At 45.0% G+C, this 17,682-nt stretch overlaps 6 protein-coding genes across 6 annotated transcripts; 3 read left to right on the top strand and 3 right to left on the bottom strand.

Annotated features, from left to right (window-relative positions):
- Positions 1-20: 20 nt before the first annotated feature.
- PHALS_13070 (uncharacterized protein) lies at positions 21-1,890 on the top strand (the record flags this gene model as incomplete). Its single annotated transcript, XM_024728750.1, has 2 exons — positions 21-891; positions 944-1,890. 2 exons carry the CDS (start codon positions 21-23, stop codon positions 1,888-1,890), a joined length of 1,818 nt encoding a protein of 605 aa, XP_024579196.1.
- Positions 1,891-9,290: 7,400 nt separating this feature from the next.
- On the bottom strand, positions 9,291-9,658 carry PHALS_13069 (uncharacterized protein; the record flags this gene model as incomplete). Its single annotated transcript, XM_024728749.1, has 2 exons — positions 9,291-9,565; positions 9,643-9,658. 2 exons carry the CDS (start codon positions 9,656-9,658, stop codon positions 9,291-9,293), a joined length of 291 nt encoding a protein of 96 aa, XP_024579195.1.
- A 1,846-nt stretch (positions 9,659-11,504) lies between these two features.
- On the bottom strand, positions 11,505-12,033 carry PHALS_13068 (uncharacterized protein; the record flags this gene model as incomplete). Its single annotated transcript, XM_024728748.1, has 2 exons — positions 11,505-11,616; positions 11,777-12,033. The coding sequence occupies 2 exons, from the start codon at positions 12,031-12,033 to the stop codon at positions 11,505-11,507; spliced, it is 369 nt and encodes a 122-aa protein (XP_024579194.1).
- Positions 12,034-13,379: 1,346 nt separating this feature from the next.
- PHALS_13067 (uncharacterized protein) lies at positions 13,380-14,243 on the top strand (the record flags this gene model as incomplete). The annotated part of the gene is made up of 1 exon (XM_024728746.1): positions 13,380-14,243. The coding sequence occupies one exon, from the start codon at positions 13,380-13,382 to the stop codon at positions 14,241-14,243; it is 864 nt and encodes a 287-aa protein (XP_024579193.1).
- A 146-nt stretch (positions 14,244-14,389) lies between these two features.
- PHALS_13066 (mitochondrial ribosomal protein l28) lies at positions 14,390-14,734 on the top strand (the record flags this gene model as incomplete). The annotated part of the gene is made up of 1 exon (XM_024728745.1): positions 14,390-14,734. The coding sequence occupies one exon, from the start codon at positions 14,390-14,392 to the stop codon at positions 14,732-14,734; it is 345 nt and encodes a 114-aa protein (XP_024579192.1).
- Positions 14,735-14,844: 110 nt separating this feature from the next.
- On the bottom strand, positions 14,845-17,127 carry PHALS_13065 (uncharacterized protein; the record flags this gene model as incomplete). The annotated part of the gene is made up of 1 exon (XM_024728744.1): positions 14,845-17,127. One exon carries the CDS (start codon positions 17,125-17,127, stop codon positions 14,845-14,847), a length of 2,283 nt encoding a protein of 760 aa, XP_024579191.1.
- Positions 17,128-17,682: the final 555 nt, after the last annotated feature.

Raw genomic sequence — 17,682 nt, 5'->3', positions numbered from 1 at the left:
TGGTTTGTTTCACGTTTTACATGCCGGCCCCAGAGGACGCTAGTGCTCAATCTGGTCAGCGTTTCCTAAAGCAGATGGTGCCTTACGACCCTGACTACAACGACGAGAGGCTTGCAGCTTGGCTTGATCAGATTGTGCAACCTCAGCGGAAGGTTTTGAGCGATGTCAAAATGCGGCTAACTTTCAACAAAGACAAACTTGTAAGCCGTTTGTTTGCCAAGAACGAAATCAATCCTGTTCAAGAGGATTTTTTCAAGAGTGCTGAATTCCTTCAAGTTGCAGATATGATCAAAAAGGCGTTCTTCATCAAATCCAAATCAACCGATGCGATTTTTAACGAACTCATTCGTGCGGCTCATGGTAAAGAGTATGAAATGCTCGAGTCCTTAGCTCGAAGTATTGGAGAGCTCAGGGCTGAGGGTGAAATCAAGATTCGTGGGAAGACCCTTGTAAGCGCTACAACACGACCACAAAATGCTCTTAGCGACGATGAGGCTAAGGATTTCAAACGTCTGAGGCCAAGCGTGCTTGCACTTGAGCCGTATCTTCTCTATTCGTGGAAAGAAATGAGTGTGAGCTCGGAGCAGGCAAAAAAGAGTTTGAGCTTGGACCTCAGCAGTCCCAATTTCTTGGATAGCCCGCACTTGCCGTTGTACATCAAATATCTCGACATGACATCCCGTCTAGATCCATTCAGAACTTTGCTTTTCGAGATGAAGGAACAAGGCCTGCGCGACCATGTAATTGTTTCAAAGTTGCTGGATGCTGGAGCAATGACCAAACCCGATTCTATCCCACGAAAAATAATGGATAGTATGTTTTTGGACTGGGATATTCGGTCGGTCAGCTTTGCTGGGCTCTACAAAATTTTGGTACCGGATCTCTCCATCAGTATGGAGTGTTTCGAAAATGAAATTTTAACAGCATGGATCGCTTACTTCAGCAGACAATACCGTCATGATCTATAAGGAGTTGGCTGGAGTGATTGTTACTTCCAGACTGGTTGAGAGTGATACTGGTGTTGAGCTGGTGGCAATTGAAAAGAATGTTGACGAGTATATGCCACCCATCCCTGAAAGGGATAAACAATTGGCGGATTTACTTGCTCTGAATGTGTTTGGAACTGACAAATCGTCCATAAATCGGTTCAAAACACTGATCCAACATGGAGCGCAAACGCCTTCGAGAAGAATGATATCGTTTGCGGAAAATCTTTTCGAAGGATTGCGCATGCATTGGAGTGATTGTGGTCTTTCGCCCCAAACACTTTTATTTCTTACAGATACGGAGAAATTGGAACACGAAGAACTTTTAACCAGCCCTCATCTCTGGACTTTTCTGGTGTACACTACTGAGCATGTCCGGTCAAGTGACGAGAGAGGAGAACAGTTGTTTGCTGAGTTGCAACCGAGGTTGAGTGACGAAGAGATTGCGAGTTTGCTTGCAGAAATGAGAGTAGAAGACATTAATATATTTGAACCGCTGGTGAAGCGTCTGTCTGGAGAATGGAATTCCCGTGGTGAGTCCTTGAAAAGTCTTGCTACAACTCTTGGGTTGGATGAGGATCCTTTGTCAAACCCTATAATCGCCCCCATGTTCTATTACTATCGCCAATTTGATAATCTCCGCTTCGAGAATGTTTTGTTGATTCGCAAGTTTTTGACCATGAAATATCCTGAAGGACAAGACCTTGATGAACTTATCAAAGGCAAAATGGTTACGGAGAACTTCTTTCACCGTGAAGCATTATCTGAGATGTTATTTGCCCCGTGGTTAAATGAAGGTCTTAGCGTCAAGAATCTCAAAGGTGGCTCTGAAGCAGAATCTGAACTGCGAGACATGTACAGAAGTGCGATGCGAATTGCCAAACACAGAAATAATTCAACTTGAATTTAAAGTTCGACGAGTCAAAACTCAATTTGGCGTTTTCTCAAAAGGCTTCGGAGCCCTCGGTGGCTCGCGTGAGGAAGGTAACGTATCCCTTGCATAGAATTTATTAGTTTCAACTGATGTAGGCATGATTTGGTCAAAACCTTGTTTTAATTTCATTCAATGTTCATTGTATTCGCTTTACATCACCAAATTACCAAAATCAGCGAGCTGTTTAGCACAGTAACGGCAAGGTAAGCAGCTCGTAGTCTCAGCAAGAACTCGATCGGCCTCCTTTACCTTGGTTTTACTGCGAAAGCTTTGCTCTTCGATCAAACCCGCTTGCTTGCAAATATCCATCTCATTGTCATCCCAATCACTGAGGCCTGGAGAGCTTGAGGATCCTTGTCGCTCTCACGCATGGTAAATAAGCATTTCAGGATCATGCCGGTGAGCAACTTAAAATGATTACTTGAGCGTTGTTTATCCTTCTATGGTAGAATTGTGCTAGGTATTGTTGACGCCCATTATTGTGCAGTTCCTGACCGACTACCTCAAACAAATGCATCGAGTTTATCACGTGTATACGCAGCAATTTCATGTAGTATTTGTGCGCAAACTCGCGAAGTCTGTCACCTGCATACCTGAGATTCGATCAACGTGGATCCTTTTCTATAGATACTGAATTCCGAAATTAATTTTCAAAAAAATCATCACGCCACCCCAAAAAATGGTATCCGCAGAAGTCATAATAATATAGGGTAGTTAAACCAGCCTCGAAAACAAAGTAGACGCGGTAACAAGCCTTGGAAGGTTTGAGAGAGGTTGAACAAAGATTGGTAAATGTTACATGCAATCGATAGGACATCTAAATAAGGGGTAGTCAGAGAAAAAATGACGAGAAGTCTTGACTTTCTTGCAGTCAGGGTACGCACAAGATAGACCACCTGTGTAATAGGCTTCACTAAGCCATTACATGAAGGTACCTTCTGGAAATTTAATCCAGTATGGTACTCTCATATGCATACTTGACATCATATATGAAACTTTCTGTGCGGTAAAAAATGTTGGGTTCTACTTAGGGATATGTACTGGTGACGAGATCGACGTGTGTCCTGTAGAATTGCACTTACTTCTTTTGGATATTTCCCGCGAAAGTTGGAGTTCAAGACAAGCTATATACACCCAAGGTTTGTATAAGGGCAAGCTGAGGTTCAATCTTTGTGCACTATTGATTTATAAATCAGGAGCCCAAGGATTTAGTAGCAAAATCTCTAATTCCTTGAGAATTTCGCATGTAGCTATGAACCATGACTTATTCTAATTCAGTTGCAAATTTGCTTTAAATGCCTTAAGTCGTCTTCTTTTTACGTCGGGACTGTCCTTCTTCCTCCACGTCAAGAATCGCTTCCTCGTCGCACAAGCGTGTGTGTTGCTTTGAGTGGCCTTTTAAACGAGACTAGATTTTGGCTTGATGACGCGGCTGATAAGCATGTCGCAAATTCCAATCCAAGTCATACTCTTGTCATTGTCCGAGCGACATGGAGGTGCAATTCGGTCCATCGGTACCACAAGCTGAGGTGTTGACGCTGTTTCCTTATTTGTCATCAAATAATTGAATAGCGCTCGGATGCATCGGAGAAGCCGCCGTAATCCGTTCACTGCAGTCGTCTTCTCCGTATGATCAGAAGAGCGTGGCCGTCACTTTGCATCATGAGATTATGGAGTTCAGAAGCAATCGCAACCCCTGTTTCTTCGTACTGAACGATATCTCTGAATTCGAACGTGTCTTTGTACCGTGGTGGATAGAACGAGCTGCCGACGTTTTGTCGAGTTTGCTGCAACACGTGTTGCTCGCGATGTCCAACCTTGGGGTTCGTTCAAAGCGTTGGGCATATATTAGGCGTCAAGCCAATCTAACCCGCCTTCTCGGCTAGAAACACTTCAAAATCGAGCAAGAGAACGTTTGAGTGAGTTCCGTGCACTTGTCAAGCTTCGAAGCTCCGTCAAAGTCGTTAAGACCAACATTCAGATGCACAGCATGCTCGCTACTGGTACCGAGCATTGTCGACGAGCCAATTGACGATCTAACGTAGATTGTAACGTTCATGGCGATTCTGAACGATGTGCCAATTTAAAATTAACTGTTCCGTGAGAATCTCAGAAAGCTGGACGATTTTATTCTCCGTGCGATGTGAGAAGGGTTCAGCATTAAGTAAGCTAATACATTGGGTCCGTACGCGTCAGATCTGGTACAAGATCAATGGACATCTCGTACATTTCCACGCCTGAAAATAGGCGTTCTTGCAGCTACAAGAAGCTCGGTCATATTGCTTTGAATTGCAGAGTTTTGGCAACAGACAGGGTGCTCGTTTGGATAGTTACGGACGTTATAACGGTCGTCGGTTTGAACGCTTCCAAGGAGAAAAAAACGGGGGCGACAAGGACGGGGCTTCCTACTCGGCCCGATAAGAGTATTGTTAATGATGTGGATACACAGAACTCTGACCCCAACGTGCATGATTCACATGCAGTTTTCACCATGAGTGATAGTAGTGTCAGGCGAAGTGCGACTTCGATTGTCCAAGAAGTCTTTGTAGATGCTTAAGCAAAACCGCTACGAGCTTTTAGTGACTCTGGTGCGTCGATTGGCTTTGATCAAAAGTAAGTTGGCCATGGTGTTAGCCTGCCCAAAGTGAAAAAAAGTTACCATTCGTTTATCGAATGCATTTACAATCAAGATGTTAAACACGTCATTGGCAATGAAACTTGAGGATTCTCGTAACAAAGACGCTATTTAAAGAATCATGGTTTAATAAGAATTGTCAAAAGATCTCCAGACGATATTGTCGAAGCGAAGAAGAGCTTAAAATCGGCTCCTCCTCTTGTGATCGCAAACCACCGGAAGGCTTTTTATGTGGTCTGCGATGCAAGTGATTATGTCATCGGTTGTGCGCTGATGCGACAGTCGAGAACGAGATGTTTCGTATTAGCCTAACAATATCAGCCTGTACAACGAAACTAACCATTTCTTTCAAAGAGCTTCTTGCAATGAAGTATGTTTTGGTTACGTTCCGTATGTGCTTGCTTGAAGAGGGTCGCTTACGACCTATACAGATCATGTCTCGTTGAGTACGGCAGTATAGACTCCTCAGTCATCGCAGAGAAAAGCTCGATGAATTACCTTCGTTGAAAGGAAAAACTTTGTTGTACACTACCAGCCAGACAGGACGAACATGATGCGCTGATAAGACGTTCAAACTATGGTCCAAAGTCCAGGAGCGAAATTATGCACGAGTCATGACGAAAATGCGAAGATGCCCAAACGACTTGAGCGCAAGCAACGACTTTAATGCTTGAAGAAATTGTCGAAGGGCACAAGTCTGATAATCATGTCAGAACTTGTTGACAATAACTCTTTCGAAAAAGCACTGCAAGGGGTTGTTGTTCCTAATGACGCAATTTTGCATCATCGTCTCTCTTATGAGTGCAATGACAGACCTTCGGGTGGCCATCTCGGACGTGAGAAAACGCTTATTGGTCTTTCCGGGATTACTTTTGGCCACACATGTAAAAGTGGCTGGACAAGTATGCAAGTATGTGATGACTTGTGAGATATGCCAGTGCGTGAAACCATCGGGGTTCTCTCGGACTCCACTTCGGTCGTTAATTGTTCCATATGACGGCTGGAAGTTTGTGAGTATGGACTGTAGAGAGACAGTTAAGTTACTTGTAGACGTTATTTCCGTATATATCGTGGCCTTCCTGTTGGGATCGTGTCTGACAATAAAATTCATTTGAGGTCAAAGGTTTTGTGTGCATATTGGACACCAAATTGCCCATGTCAACAGAACCACAATTTGAAACAGACGGTCAAACAGGGTGTGTGAATCGAGTCCTGAAGAACCATGTGCGTACTTACACTACGTCGTTGTAGAAATTGCTTCAAAAACGCTACGCATGCCTCGACAGGTCATTTGACAATTAATATGAACTATGATAATAGGCGAGATCATCACCTTATGTGGAGGTAGTATTTTGGCTACGGAGTCACAGTCTGACCTAAGTGCTATCACAGGGTTGAATGCGTATCCTACTCAAGCAGATCTAAACGGCATGACTTGTTGTGAAGAACAGCACGTCGATGACTTGACTGAGAAGACACGAGCTGTTATGTGGCTTGTTCGAGACACATATGAGAAAGCTCAGGGTTTGTAAATTGAACGAGCAGATAAGAGGTGTAGTAAGGAGAGAAAAGTATACAAGGTCAATGATCTTGTACTACTTAACACGACAAATCTGCCTGAGCATGCAGCGTCCAACTTGGAAGCGAAAAGATTTTGCCAAGATTCATTGGGCCGTTCAAGGTGTTAAAATACAATGGTGATGCATACACATTAGCCATTGCTACACACATGCACCAACATCATATATTTCATGTGTGTAGGCTTAAGGCGTATTTTCCGATTGTATCTACCAATCCTACTGTACCTTTGGTCGATGATCGAGGTGACAATGAAGTAGGTCCATTTGCTCGCAAAGAGCATGTAACTCTATACGCTGGCCATTCTTTTCGGCCGTAAAAATTTTGAAGGAGATCGAGGGATTTCTCCTTTACTGATCACAACGCTTGAAGGCGAGGTTGAACTCACCACGGAGTGCCTCGAGAACAAAGCATGCCTCTTCACATAGCCAAACAGGGGCTCGTGAGCCAGCTCACGAGATTTCTCAAGGCTCATCATGACCTGTTGAAACCGTCACTCGAATCAGGACTTCAAAATCCGATCATCACGCGGAACCAACAGTCAGAACGTCGAGAATAGAGTTCTGCTTTGTAACAAGGTTCGAAAGGCTCTCGCAGCTATTTAAAATCGCCGAGCAACGCTGCTGCAATTCCTTGAGCTGCCTGCGATGAGTGCTCTTCCGCTATTCCAGAGTTGCTTAATTATTTATACGTTTAATACCACCTCCGCTATTACACTCTCGTGGGGAGTGTCATTCGGTGGTTGAGACGATTGTCGATCACGACTCGTCATCGTGGAAAGAAGCAATTGAACCATCAACGCTATGACAGAGTATAGTGGCGTGACTATCCATCAGACTCGGACACGTGGGAGCCTCGTCAGGCCTTAGAGTCTGATCTACCCGACGTGGTCCGCAGCTAAAAGAAGTTTTGCTAGAGGCAACACTACCATGACCAGAGCTTGTTTTTTGCGTGTTCGTGATTGGGAGTTCTGCCACCGCCGACCGACTAAGCAGAATTTTCATCTTGTTCTTGTTCTCAAAGCGACCAAATGTCCGCCAAGAGTCGAGCTTAGCTGCGATGGTCTGGGTCAGATCATAACGATTGTTGATCCGACGCCAACGAGACGAACACTCCATAAAATAGTCTTAATTTCTGTTCTAGAACGTCAAAGCGTTCTGGAACAGCTCTTTTCCATTTACGATAAAAAACATTGGCTTGTTCAAAAAATTGCTTCTTTGTTTTTGGAAAGTGAGCTGCTACAAAAAGTCTGCAATAGTATCAAGATAGTTTTGGCTAATTATAGAATATGCTGTTATTGTGTACTCGTAGCTATTTCATGAAAGAAAATCTTTGCACCTTCTCTATGCATTGTGAGAATCTGTAAAGAGAAGGTTACAGTGTGGTCTTCCCATATGCACACGTAACACATGAGGTCACAAACTGTCTGTGTGGTAAAGAATTCTGGTTTCTACTTGGGAATCGGTATTGGTGACGGAACCGACTTGTGTCTGTCTTCAAAAGTGGAAGGCGAAAGACAGTCAATTCCTTTTCACAAAAGTTGATGCTCAAGCTCTTTAAAGTTCAAGCTCTGTACGCTCAAGATCTTGTATGGGTTCAAGCTGAGGTTCAGCCTCTGTACACCCTTTATTGTGTTAACCAGGAAGCAGAGATTTTATTAGTAAAACCATGTTGGCTATTGGAAATTTTTGAATGTAGCTAGAAACTATTAACTCTTTAAATTCAGTTGCAATTTGCCTTCAAGGCATTAGGCGTTCTTCTTCCCTTTAAGTCAGTACTGTTCGTCTCTCTTTAGGTCAGGAATCGCTTCCTCGCCGCACAACGATGTGAGTTGTGTTTGAGGAACTGTTGTGAACAGCGACCTCTTACAACCTGTGTCCGAACCTGAAAGCGCGACAGGGTGAGAAATAACTTCGAGCTGAGACATACTGGAGATTCGAGTGGCAGTAAAACAGCCTAACGGACGATCTTCAGGACCGTTCATATAGTTTGGAGATCTGTGAATGTCAGCCCCTCTCCACAAGATGTGATAGCGGGTAGTAATACATCACACCCGATACGTTGGCGCAAGTTGGACCTGGTGAAGTCTTTCTTCCGGCTCGCGACAATTGAAGGTAGCGCTAGAATATAAGATGAAGAGCCTGCATGAAAACTTCAAAATCTGTCAGCTCTTTAAAGTGCTAGTGAAGTCTTTGTAGAGCTCCAACACATGCTGCGACCGATATCGTAGAGACCATGTCGGTTGTGCTCGTAGAACATGACACAACATCTAGGATGTGATGTCGTCCAACATCTAGAAAATCTGGCAAGCAACGACATCTTGTCAAGGTGGCAAATTGTGAGCAAAGTTATAATTTAGCCCCGGCTGCACCAATTAATGTGTATCATCTCGTTGGAGTACCCGAAGATGATGGTGAAAGTTTGCACAAACGCTTAGAGTAGAGACGGCTAAAAAAATATTTGATGTACCTGATCAATGCGTGGCAGCCAGTGTAGTGCTGATCTAACTTTCCATAGAAAAATCCACCAGGGGATGTGTGGAGAAACCTTTACCACTGCAGGTTGCAAATTGCGAGGGCAGCCTAGCACGTCAAGCGGTTTGGAAAAGGACCGCAAGGACGACCGTCCCAACGTAATTCGGCTGTCGGTACACGCCATAGCTCACTTTAATGCATGGCAGCAATAAATGTACGCGTTGGACATGCATATAGTTTAATAGGAGAAAATTCTGAAGTTTGTCCCGTTTGAATGGATCATAAAATCTGACGGCCTGAAAAAATTTCTCTTCGAGTCAGAGGGTATTTCTTTTAATCGTCTCGAGTCCAATAACCATATCGTACATAACTATAGGCGTCAAGAGCCAGAGAGAAATGATAAAACCATAGCTTGCAGGATCAATAATCGACTTCTATTTGAGTGAGCGCGAGGTCCCCACCCAGCAAATTGTGTCCGGATCCATGCCTTCGAAGTCACACGCACTGATGCATCCGTCACGCCATAGTCTATCGAGAATCCGAGACATGCAACCACAGAGGAATTAACAATCCCCCGTCCGAGTCAGACACGCTGAAAATAACTTCATGAAAGGATAGCAAGTGGCATTTTAAAACATCAGCGATTGTTCAGGTCCGGTACAGTAATCCTGCACAATATCAATTTAACAGGACAAGTCGGATATCAAATGGCAAGGTGGAAACAAATGCAAAGTTGAACTTTTAGCAACACGACCAGCCAAGATGGTAATACCGTGCTTTCGCGCTTCTCGTTGAAGGCTTTCCTGAAGTTCAATTGAAATTGCATTGAGGAGAGATGGTCCACTTGCTTTACGACACGCAAGGAGAACAATACGTTCCGAACCAAACCAATGCCAGATCTGTTTCAACATTAAAATTAAGAAAACGATTTCAGCCACAGGTCCACAACCAACGCGATCTAGCATCCGAATTATTATAACATTATTCCAGTCTACTTGATCTCAAGCTTTGTCAAAAAACAACGCGAATACGTACTGAAGAAAGCCGACATCTTGCCTTTGCTCGGTTGGGCTTGCCTGAACTGTTGTACACCTTCGTCAGCTTCCACTATTACGTACGCCGATGTATCTGAATCAGACTCTCTATTTTTACGCTGTCTGCATTTTTTTTTTTCGGAATGCGTAGAGATCCCAGATATTTGCGCGAACCAGGGTTATTGAGCGAGCTAAAATTGAAAATTAAAGCTTGTATTGTTGTTGAGACACTTGATATGTTTGATAGCAGCACAAGAGCACTCAATCGATAATTTTTCGAACATTTTGCTTATTCCGGCCATGTTAACAGAAAGTAGATTGATATTCGTACACGCGAAATCCACGGAAGCAAGAGAAACTAGCGATCTGCGGTCCATCTTTGTCCGAGAGAAAGATAATAGCGTTCCATCTAAGTTTGGAATCTTGAATCAACTGACCTCGTAGCCATAAATTATAGGTCATGGCGAGTCCGGGGCTGTCGCATCGATAAGTCAAGCATTCATTTACTCTTTCGCGTTACAAAAAGTCCAGCAATATCTTTTGGTACAACTACCGCAAAGGTGGCGCCTCTTTCTATGGTGATTCAAATCCACATAAACCATGCAGTCAAATGTCTCGAGCAGTGATGTCAATCGCCGCCACTGTGAGCATCAATGCCAACCCGTGAGACCTTTGATACTTCGTTGAGATCATGCTCGTTGGTATCCAAGATTCACTTGTCTGTCTGGTTAAAGAGGGTAGCTTTCGGGTCTTGACACCTATCATCCAATAGTATCTGCCATTCTCAAGCCATCAGAGCGCACGACGTCCAGAGTATTGCATGAAGAGCCTGATATATCAGCTGAGCGCGTGCAAGCTTATCCATTGATGACGATTTTTACATCAAAGCCGAGATCGACTGCCGCAAAACTAAACTTTGATTCGATATGTACAGTAAGCGTCATCATCTGGCGTAGTCAACATCACTTCTACTAAGTACCAAGTCTCTCATCATCTAAGCGGACTCTTCTATACGGCAATTTAATAATCCAAAACGGCAAATATTTTTGCGATTGATGATCATTCAGTGCAACAACTTTGTAAGAGGGTGCTGTTCACATGCCCTTTGTCTCTCAACCACAACACACACGCTTGTGCGACGAAAAAGCGATTCACGACGTGAAGTGAAAAGGATTGTCCCGACTTGGAGAGAGGAAGAGCCATTTTTTATTTAAAGGAAAATATGCAACCGAATTAGAATAAGTTATAGTTCCTAGCTGTATGCAATACACCTCAAGGGCTCTTAAAAGTTTTCCTAATAAACCTTGAGTTCCTGACATATAAATCAAGGATGTACTAAGGTTAGACCTCAGCTCTAACTGATACAAAATCTTGGGTGCACGGAGGTTGAACTTCGCTTGAACTTCTACGTTCGTGGAAAGTATCCAGTAGAAGACTGGCTTACGTCATCCACTTCAAAAGACAGACACGTCGACTCGTCACCAGTACCGATCCCCAAGTAGCAACCAGCATTCTGTACCACAGAATATTTGTGACTTCATATAAGAAATCACGTATGCATTTTGGAAACACCACACTGTAATCTTCTTCTATCAATTCCTACAATGTACACAGAAGGCACACAACTGTACCTTCGCTTAATGGCTCAGTGTAGCCCATTAAAAGCATGCTTGTCATTTACGTACCTCCTTGAAGCAGGCGTGCTCGTTTCAACTACGTTGTTCACCACCAGGCACCACGATCTTGTCAATAATAAGGCGAGGTCTAATATCCCCCTTTTTAAACAAAGGTTTACTCAAAGCAACAGAGATGCTGTAAGCCACCGACCGGTATATTGGAGTGATGCGACTGATTTTGGGCTACTTAGGCAGGAACCTGCTTGTTCAGATGCTGCGTGATTAAGCGTAATGAGAAACCAGAAGAAGTATGCCCGGGAGTAATACCATCATTTTCCGTTGATGTCTCCGTTGATGAGCTGTCTGACGTCTCATCAGGCGAAACCTCCTCTTTTTTGGGGGGCCGGTGGCGATTTTATCGATTTTTGTATCCCGCGCTTGTTTCTACTGACCGGGCACCGGTCATCGGTTTCAGTGGAAGGTTCAAGATAAAACTGCGCATCACTTACTTAAACGTACTTGGCGATGGCTTGGAAGAATTTCGATAGGATCGAAGTGATAAGCGCTTCAACCTCAAACGAATGAAGCACACCAACTAGCATAGTCTGATCGCAGACATTACCATCTACAATTAAAGCCTCGGGGCAAGTCGAGTATTCGGCTAGCTCATATTTCCAGATGTGATAAAAGCTGTCGGGGCTTCGTACATGGAATTGTTGTACAGTGGCCGACAATTGCAGGAAACCTTCGATCATCTGTTCCCAAACCAAATGCATTGGCCAAAATTATGTTCTAAAATAATGTTTTAATTAAAAATGTATATTTCATATAAAATATAAAGATACAGTAGAACCTGTCTAAAAGAAACCTGTTTAATTAAAACCCTCTCTAAATTGAACAAAAGATATGGACCCATGTTAGGCAGCATACGGTAGAACTGTTTAATTTAGACAGGTTTTACTGTAGTACAATAAATGCGGTAAAAGGATTGCAAACGGCTTGTAGCTGTGGATACCCACCGCGTCGGTTCAAAATGCACCTGAGAATGGGTTGAGTGGGTTGAATATGAGTGTGTAACCTACGTATTGGCACCGCTAATCTGCCAATCATTTCATGACAGACTCGATCCTCAAGGACAAGACCACTGATCCTCAAGGACAAGACCACTGATCCTCAAGAGTCAATACCTGCTCAAACCACGTCATTTTTCTTCACAACCGCGAGGCCGAGAACCAATGCCAGACGCGAGACCTTAAATAGACATGGCGACAATAAGACCATAATGCTATAGAGTGCGGCCTTGTCACTACAGAGATCGTTGAGGAATGTTGCTTCCAGCGACGTACAAGCGCCAAATGCAGCGGCTAGAGTTCGGTATCGATAGCAGGCCTCGTGGCCTATCCTGGTGTCTCGATGGCGAGATACCGAGGTCGACGTGACCCAACACTTCGGATTTCTAGGAAGATTGGCGTAGTTGTGGCAACTCTCTGGTTGCCTTATCTCCATCAGCGATCGGTGGTGATGCTTTTGTAATTTTGTATTTGGCCTATTGAACTTGGCATTAAATCTGGTGACATTAGTGACATCGTAGAATGTTTAAGTACACAATGTTACGGCACGCTAATAACATTAAAAGCTCTTCTTAATGCATATTTCTGATACCGTACCTTGCACACACTGTACTTTGCCACAACCACAACCCAGATACCGTAAATTTCGAATTGAAGTAATTTATTTATTACCTCATATTGAGGAAACCAATGTGATCTGCTCTTCCCACGGAACGTACATGTCCACATCCTCTTTCTATACGTCACATGCTATCAATTTAATCATCGTACAAGCAGTTACGTTGTGTGTTCTGCCGATCAAGTCAACTGTTAATCATTCTAAAATAATATCTTTGGAGTAGAGAGTATTAAGCAGAAAAAAACACCAACATACGCGAGGGTTCAAATCAGGTGAAAGACCAAAGATCCAGCTCTTCAACTAACCCATCTCTTTGATCACCAATTCAATTGGATCTAACATAAATCAGGTATCCAGTATCATTGTACTCTGCTCGTCATGCCATTCTCAGCACTTCATTTCCGAAATTGCAAAAACGCGAGACTTTAAAATGATGCCAATCAAGTTCGTATTAGCTACCACCTCGTTGGGATTAATACTGACGACGGGATCCACGTCAAAGGTTCGGATCCGTGTGCATACGAGATCCACAACCGTATGCGCCAGCCATGAACAAACTATCGGCGTCGTCGGATGGGATCAAGACGGGTGCGTCAAGTCTGGCAACGTTTGTGTCGCTAACGTCAGTGCCGGTGACTGCCCCGAAGGAGCATACTGCACCTTACTCGACACCGGGGTGTACGGTTGCCAGGCCGGATCTCCCGAAGAAGTTTCGTATACTGATGGAAAAGCATGTGCAGACAATGAACAAACAATTGGCGTTGTTGGGTGGAACCACGACGGTTGCATTGCATCCAACCATGTCTGTGTAGCTCAAGTGAGCGACGGGCAATGTCCAAGTGGCTCGCATTGCTCATTGCTCGATACGGGTGTGTATGGCTGTGTTGCGAATGCCAATACTCATTACCGTAAACAAAAAAAAGAGAGCCAGAAGATTACTTGTCCGAATGGACAGGAGAGTATTGGTGTAGTCGGCTGGCAAACAGACGGATGCGTCGCGTCTGGTGCCGTTTGTGTTAAAAACACGGACGGCGCTTGCCCATCCGGAGCTCACTGCGAATGGCTTGAAACGGGTGTATATGGGTGCAAGGATGGCGCAGAAGAGTCGACTCCTTGGGAAGGTTGCTCTAGCACTGAACAGACCATTGGCGTCGTAGGGTGGGACCACGACGGTTGCATCAAGTCGTCCAACGTCTGTGTGGCTCAAGTAAGCAACGGTGACTGTCCAAGCGGCTCGTACTGTTCGCTACTGGATACAGGTGTGTATGGCTGCATTGCAAGTTCTAAGAAGCTATAGTGAGCTAGCTAGCTATTCACTAGTATTTGTTATTTTTCGAGTAATAAATGCACAAAACATAGTAAACATGAAAATAAACAATAAAAATCTTTTATCTTTCAAAATTTGACTTAATCGAAAATCATCCCCACATGGCAACCACATCCATGAAGTTTCTCGAGGCGTTTACACGTGCAGCCAAACGTCAGCACGTGTCTGGTCGTGCCCAGCGCGGTCTCTTCGCAGGTCGTGATAAAGCATTTGGTAACAACGTATCATTTTCCAAGCGCCGCACTCGTCGAGCGTGGAAGGTCAACCACCAGTGGAAGTCTTTGTATTCGGAGGCGCTGGATGAAAAAGTAGGTCTTAATGTTACGACTCACACTTTGCGTTGCGTGGACAAGAGCGGCGGCTTGGACAATTACCTTTTAAGTGTCAAAGACGAGCGCGATCTTGGCGTGAGAGGACTCACAACTCGCAATCGCATCCTAGCAGCATTGGCCAAAGACTAAAAATAAAACATCAAAACATGCGACAGATTTTTGTGTCTGGTAGTTCTTGTTTTCAATAGATTATTAACGGCACACTAATGACATTTAGCTGAGAGTTGCTCGATTTTGTCCTAACGTCGTTCCGACTCGTTTAAATTAGACAGCACGAGTGGATCTGAATCACGATTGTCTTCAGTCTTTCGTATTGATCGTGTTCCTGTACTGTCCAAAGACACAAAGCTGTCGGTAATGGCATAACTATCTTCGGCGCTAAAATCCGTACTAAAGCTGTTGCTGCCTGCAAATTCTGACGTATAGCTCTCGTCATCGCTTAATCGACTTAGGTCATCGTCGCTTATTCGACGACTAGGGTAGCTATTTGTTGGATCGGACGTCTCTGCTGGCACATCAAAAAGCTGTGTGCTTCTTCGGTGAGGATTGCTGTTGACAGAGAGACCCGATGAGCTAAAGATTGAAAAATCACCACTCGATCGGGACGACCGAACCGTAGCCCGATTATCATCCATTGAAGCTGCAAACGATGCTTCATTATTCAATCGAGCCACTGTTTCGGCTCGAGAACGGAATGGTACTGACGGTGTGGGTGGCGGTGCGATACTGGTGACAGCTACTGAACCCGCAGTTAAAAATACAGAGCGAGATCCAAAGTTGTTGGATGAGTCAAGACGTGCACGTCCTGAAGAGCCTGGATGCCTCCCGCTCATCTCGCTATGATAACTATTTGTTGGTGCATTGATATTTTCAGTAAATCCTGGTCGAGCTGTTCTATCATGTACTCGAGTTGCCGGATTTGTAATGTTACGGGATCGTTCATGAATGTTAGACGGCATCGTCATTGGAATTCGATCGCGCGGAGTGAATGAATCCGCACCGGAGATGTTTGACGATACGCCAGTGTCGCGCGGCACAGTCACACGGTTCTGCCTGAAGAATGAATCCAATGCACGCTGCTGGGAACTACCTCGATCACGCTTGTTTGCAGCTACATTGCGAACGTGACGTCGGTGCACAAAGACAATGGAGACTAGCACCGCGCAAACAGCACCAATTATGATGAGAACGAGCTTCCAGCCGCCAAGAGAAGCAGAATTTCCTGACTTTGTCAAAGTATGGCTTGGCTCTCCCTCACTATTATCGCTATCTGGAGTTTCAAGACCAGTTTCAGGACCAATCATGTCTGACGTGATTGGTGACAATGTCAATCCACTGGTGTCGTCAATGCTACCGTCAGCAAAATTGACTTCATTGTCGTCAGACACGTTGTCGCCAAGTTCGATATCTTGATTGGCATCTGTATCAGTATCATTGTCATCTAAAGTTGGAGGCACATTAGAATCAGTTTCATCCGACTCGTTCTTTTTGTCATCTAATGCAGGAGGCATGTCGGCATCCGTTTCATTTGGATCAGTCTTGTTGTCATCTAAAGGTTGAGCCGGATCCGGATCGGCGGCATTAACATCTAAAGCAGTTGAAATAGATTCATCAACATTTGTAGTCACATTTGGATCAATTTCAGCGTCATCAACGGACGCAGTCTGATCTAAAACAACATCATTTTCGTCATCGGTGTCAATGTCTGAAGATCCGGTTGGTGTAGATGGAGACGCATGAGGCAGTCGGTCAGGGGTATCTGTCGTCGGAGGTGGGAGGGATACAGGGGTCGGCATCGGTGCTGGTGTAGGAGCAGGGGTCATCACTGGAGTTGGGGTCTCCACGGGAACCAATGTTGTAGCCTGAGTTGCCGGTGGAGGTAAGGTGGAGCCAATCTCAAGTGGTTCTGTTCCAGGAGCGTTACTTGCGGCTGAAGGTGCTGAAGAGGGCGCCTCTGATGCTTGAGGGACTGGAAGTGGTGTCGGAGGAGCTGGCAGTGGTGTTGGAGGAGCTGAAATTTGTGCTGGAAGAGCTGGAGGAGCTGGAGCTGGAGGAGCTGGAGGAGCTGGAGGAGCTGGAGGAGCTGGAGGAGCTGGAGGAGCTGGAAGTGGTGTTGGAGGTGGCGCATCTGCTGCTGGAGGAGCTGGAAGTGGTGTTGAAGGTGGCGCATCTGCCGCTGGAGGAGCTGTTATGGGTACTTCTTCCACTAAAGGTGCATTCGGAGGATCTGGTATCTCTATATCTTCTGGTGGAAGTCCGGCCACAATAATAGGGGGCTCTGATGCCACTGAAGCTTTGGTAAGAGCCTCCACCGCTCTAGGGTCCGTACTAGACTCGTCGATTTCGGCAGTACGATTCTCTGAGTCTGTTTGAGGTTTTGGTGCCTCAAATGCAAATGTATGGTCACCTGTTACCACCACAGGTCCTATCGGGGCTTTATCTGACGTTACCGTAGTGTTAACTAGCGCTGTTGTCGTTGATGGAGCTTCTTCTACCGCGAATGGGATCGCCGCTCTGCGCATTGTAGTTTCTGTATCGAATGTTGTCGCTTCCGTGAATTCCTGCTTCCTTTGTGCGACTGTCACTCCTGTGTCGTCAGTGCTATCTGCAGGAATTACTGTCACAGGCAGCTCGTCAATGCTAAATTCCGCCTCTGTATTTGCTCTATCTGCCATCATAACCATCGTGCTCTGTGCGTTCACTAGCGCCATAATCGTCACCACTACTAGAGTCACTACGAACAACGACGACCAGATGTGTGACGGCGCATGAGGCCGCTTCATCAACGCCGAAGAAGTAGCGATAGACTAGATACGTCCCGGTACAGTTTACTAGCAGGTAGACGGACAATTTACGGGGAGAATGCAAGCACTGGCAGCTTGCTCCCGTATATAAACAACGGCTGCTAACCTGCGTATAATGTCCAGTTCCACCAAAGCCCTGAGGCAAACAGCTTGCAGCTCCGCTTTTTGAGCTCTTGACCGGTGTTTAGACCGAGCTACAGAAGCAAACGTCTCTTTTCGTGCGCCATTAAAAAGCCGGCAGGGGGTTGGTAACACGACGTCCATCTCTGTCTT

The sequence above is a fragment of the Plasmopara halstedii genome (assembly GCF_900000015.1).
Source record: "Plasmopara halstedii genome assembly, contig: Scaffold_650, whole genome shotgun sequence".
NCBI lineage: Eukaryota > Oomycota > Peronosporomycetes > Peronosporales > Peronosporaceae > Plasmopara > Plasmopara halstedii.
This window is presented reverse-complemented; position numbering and strand designations above follow the sequence as displayed.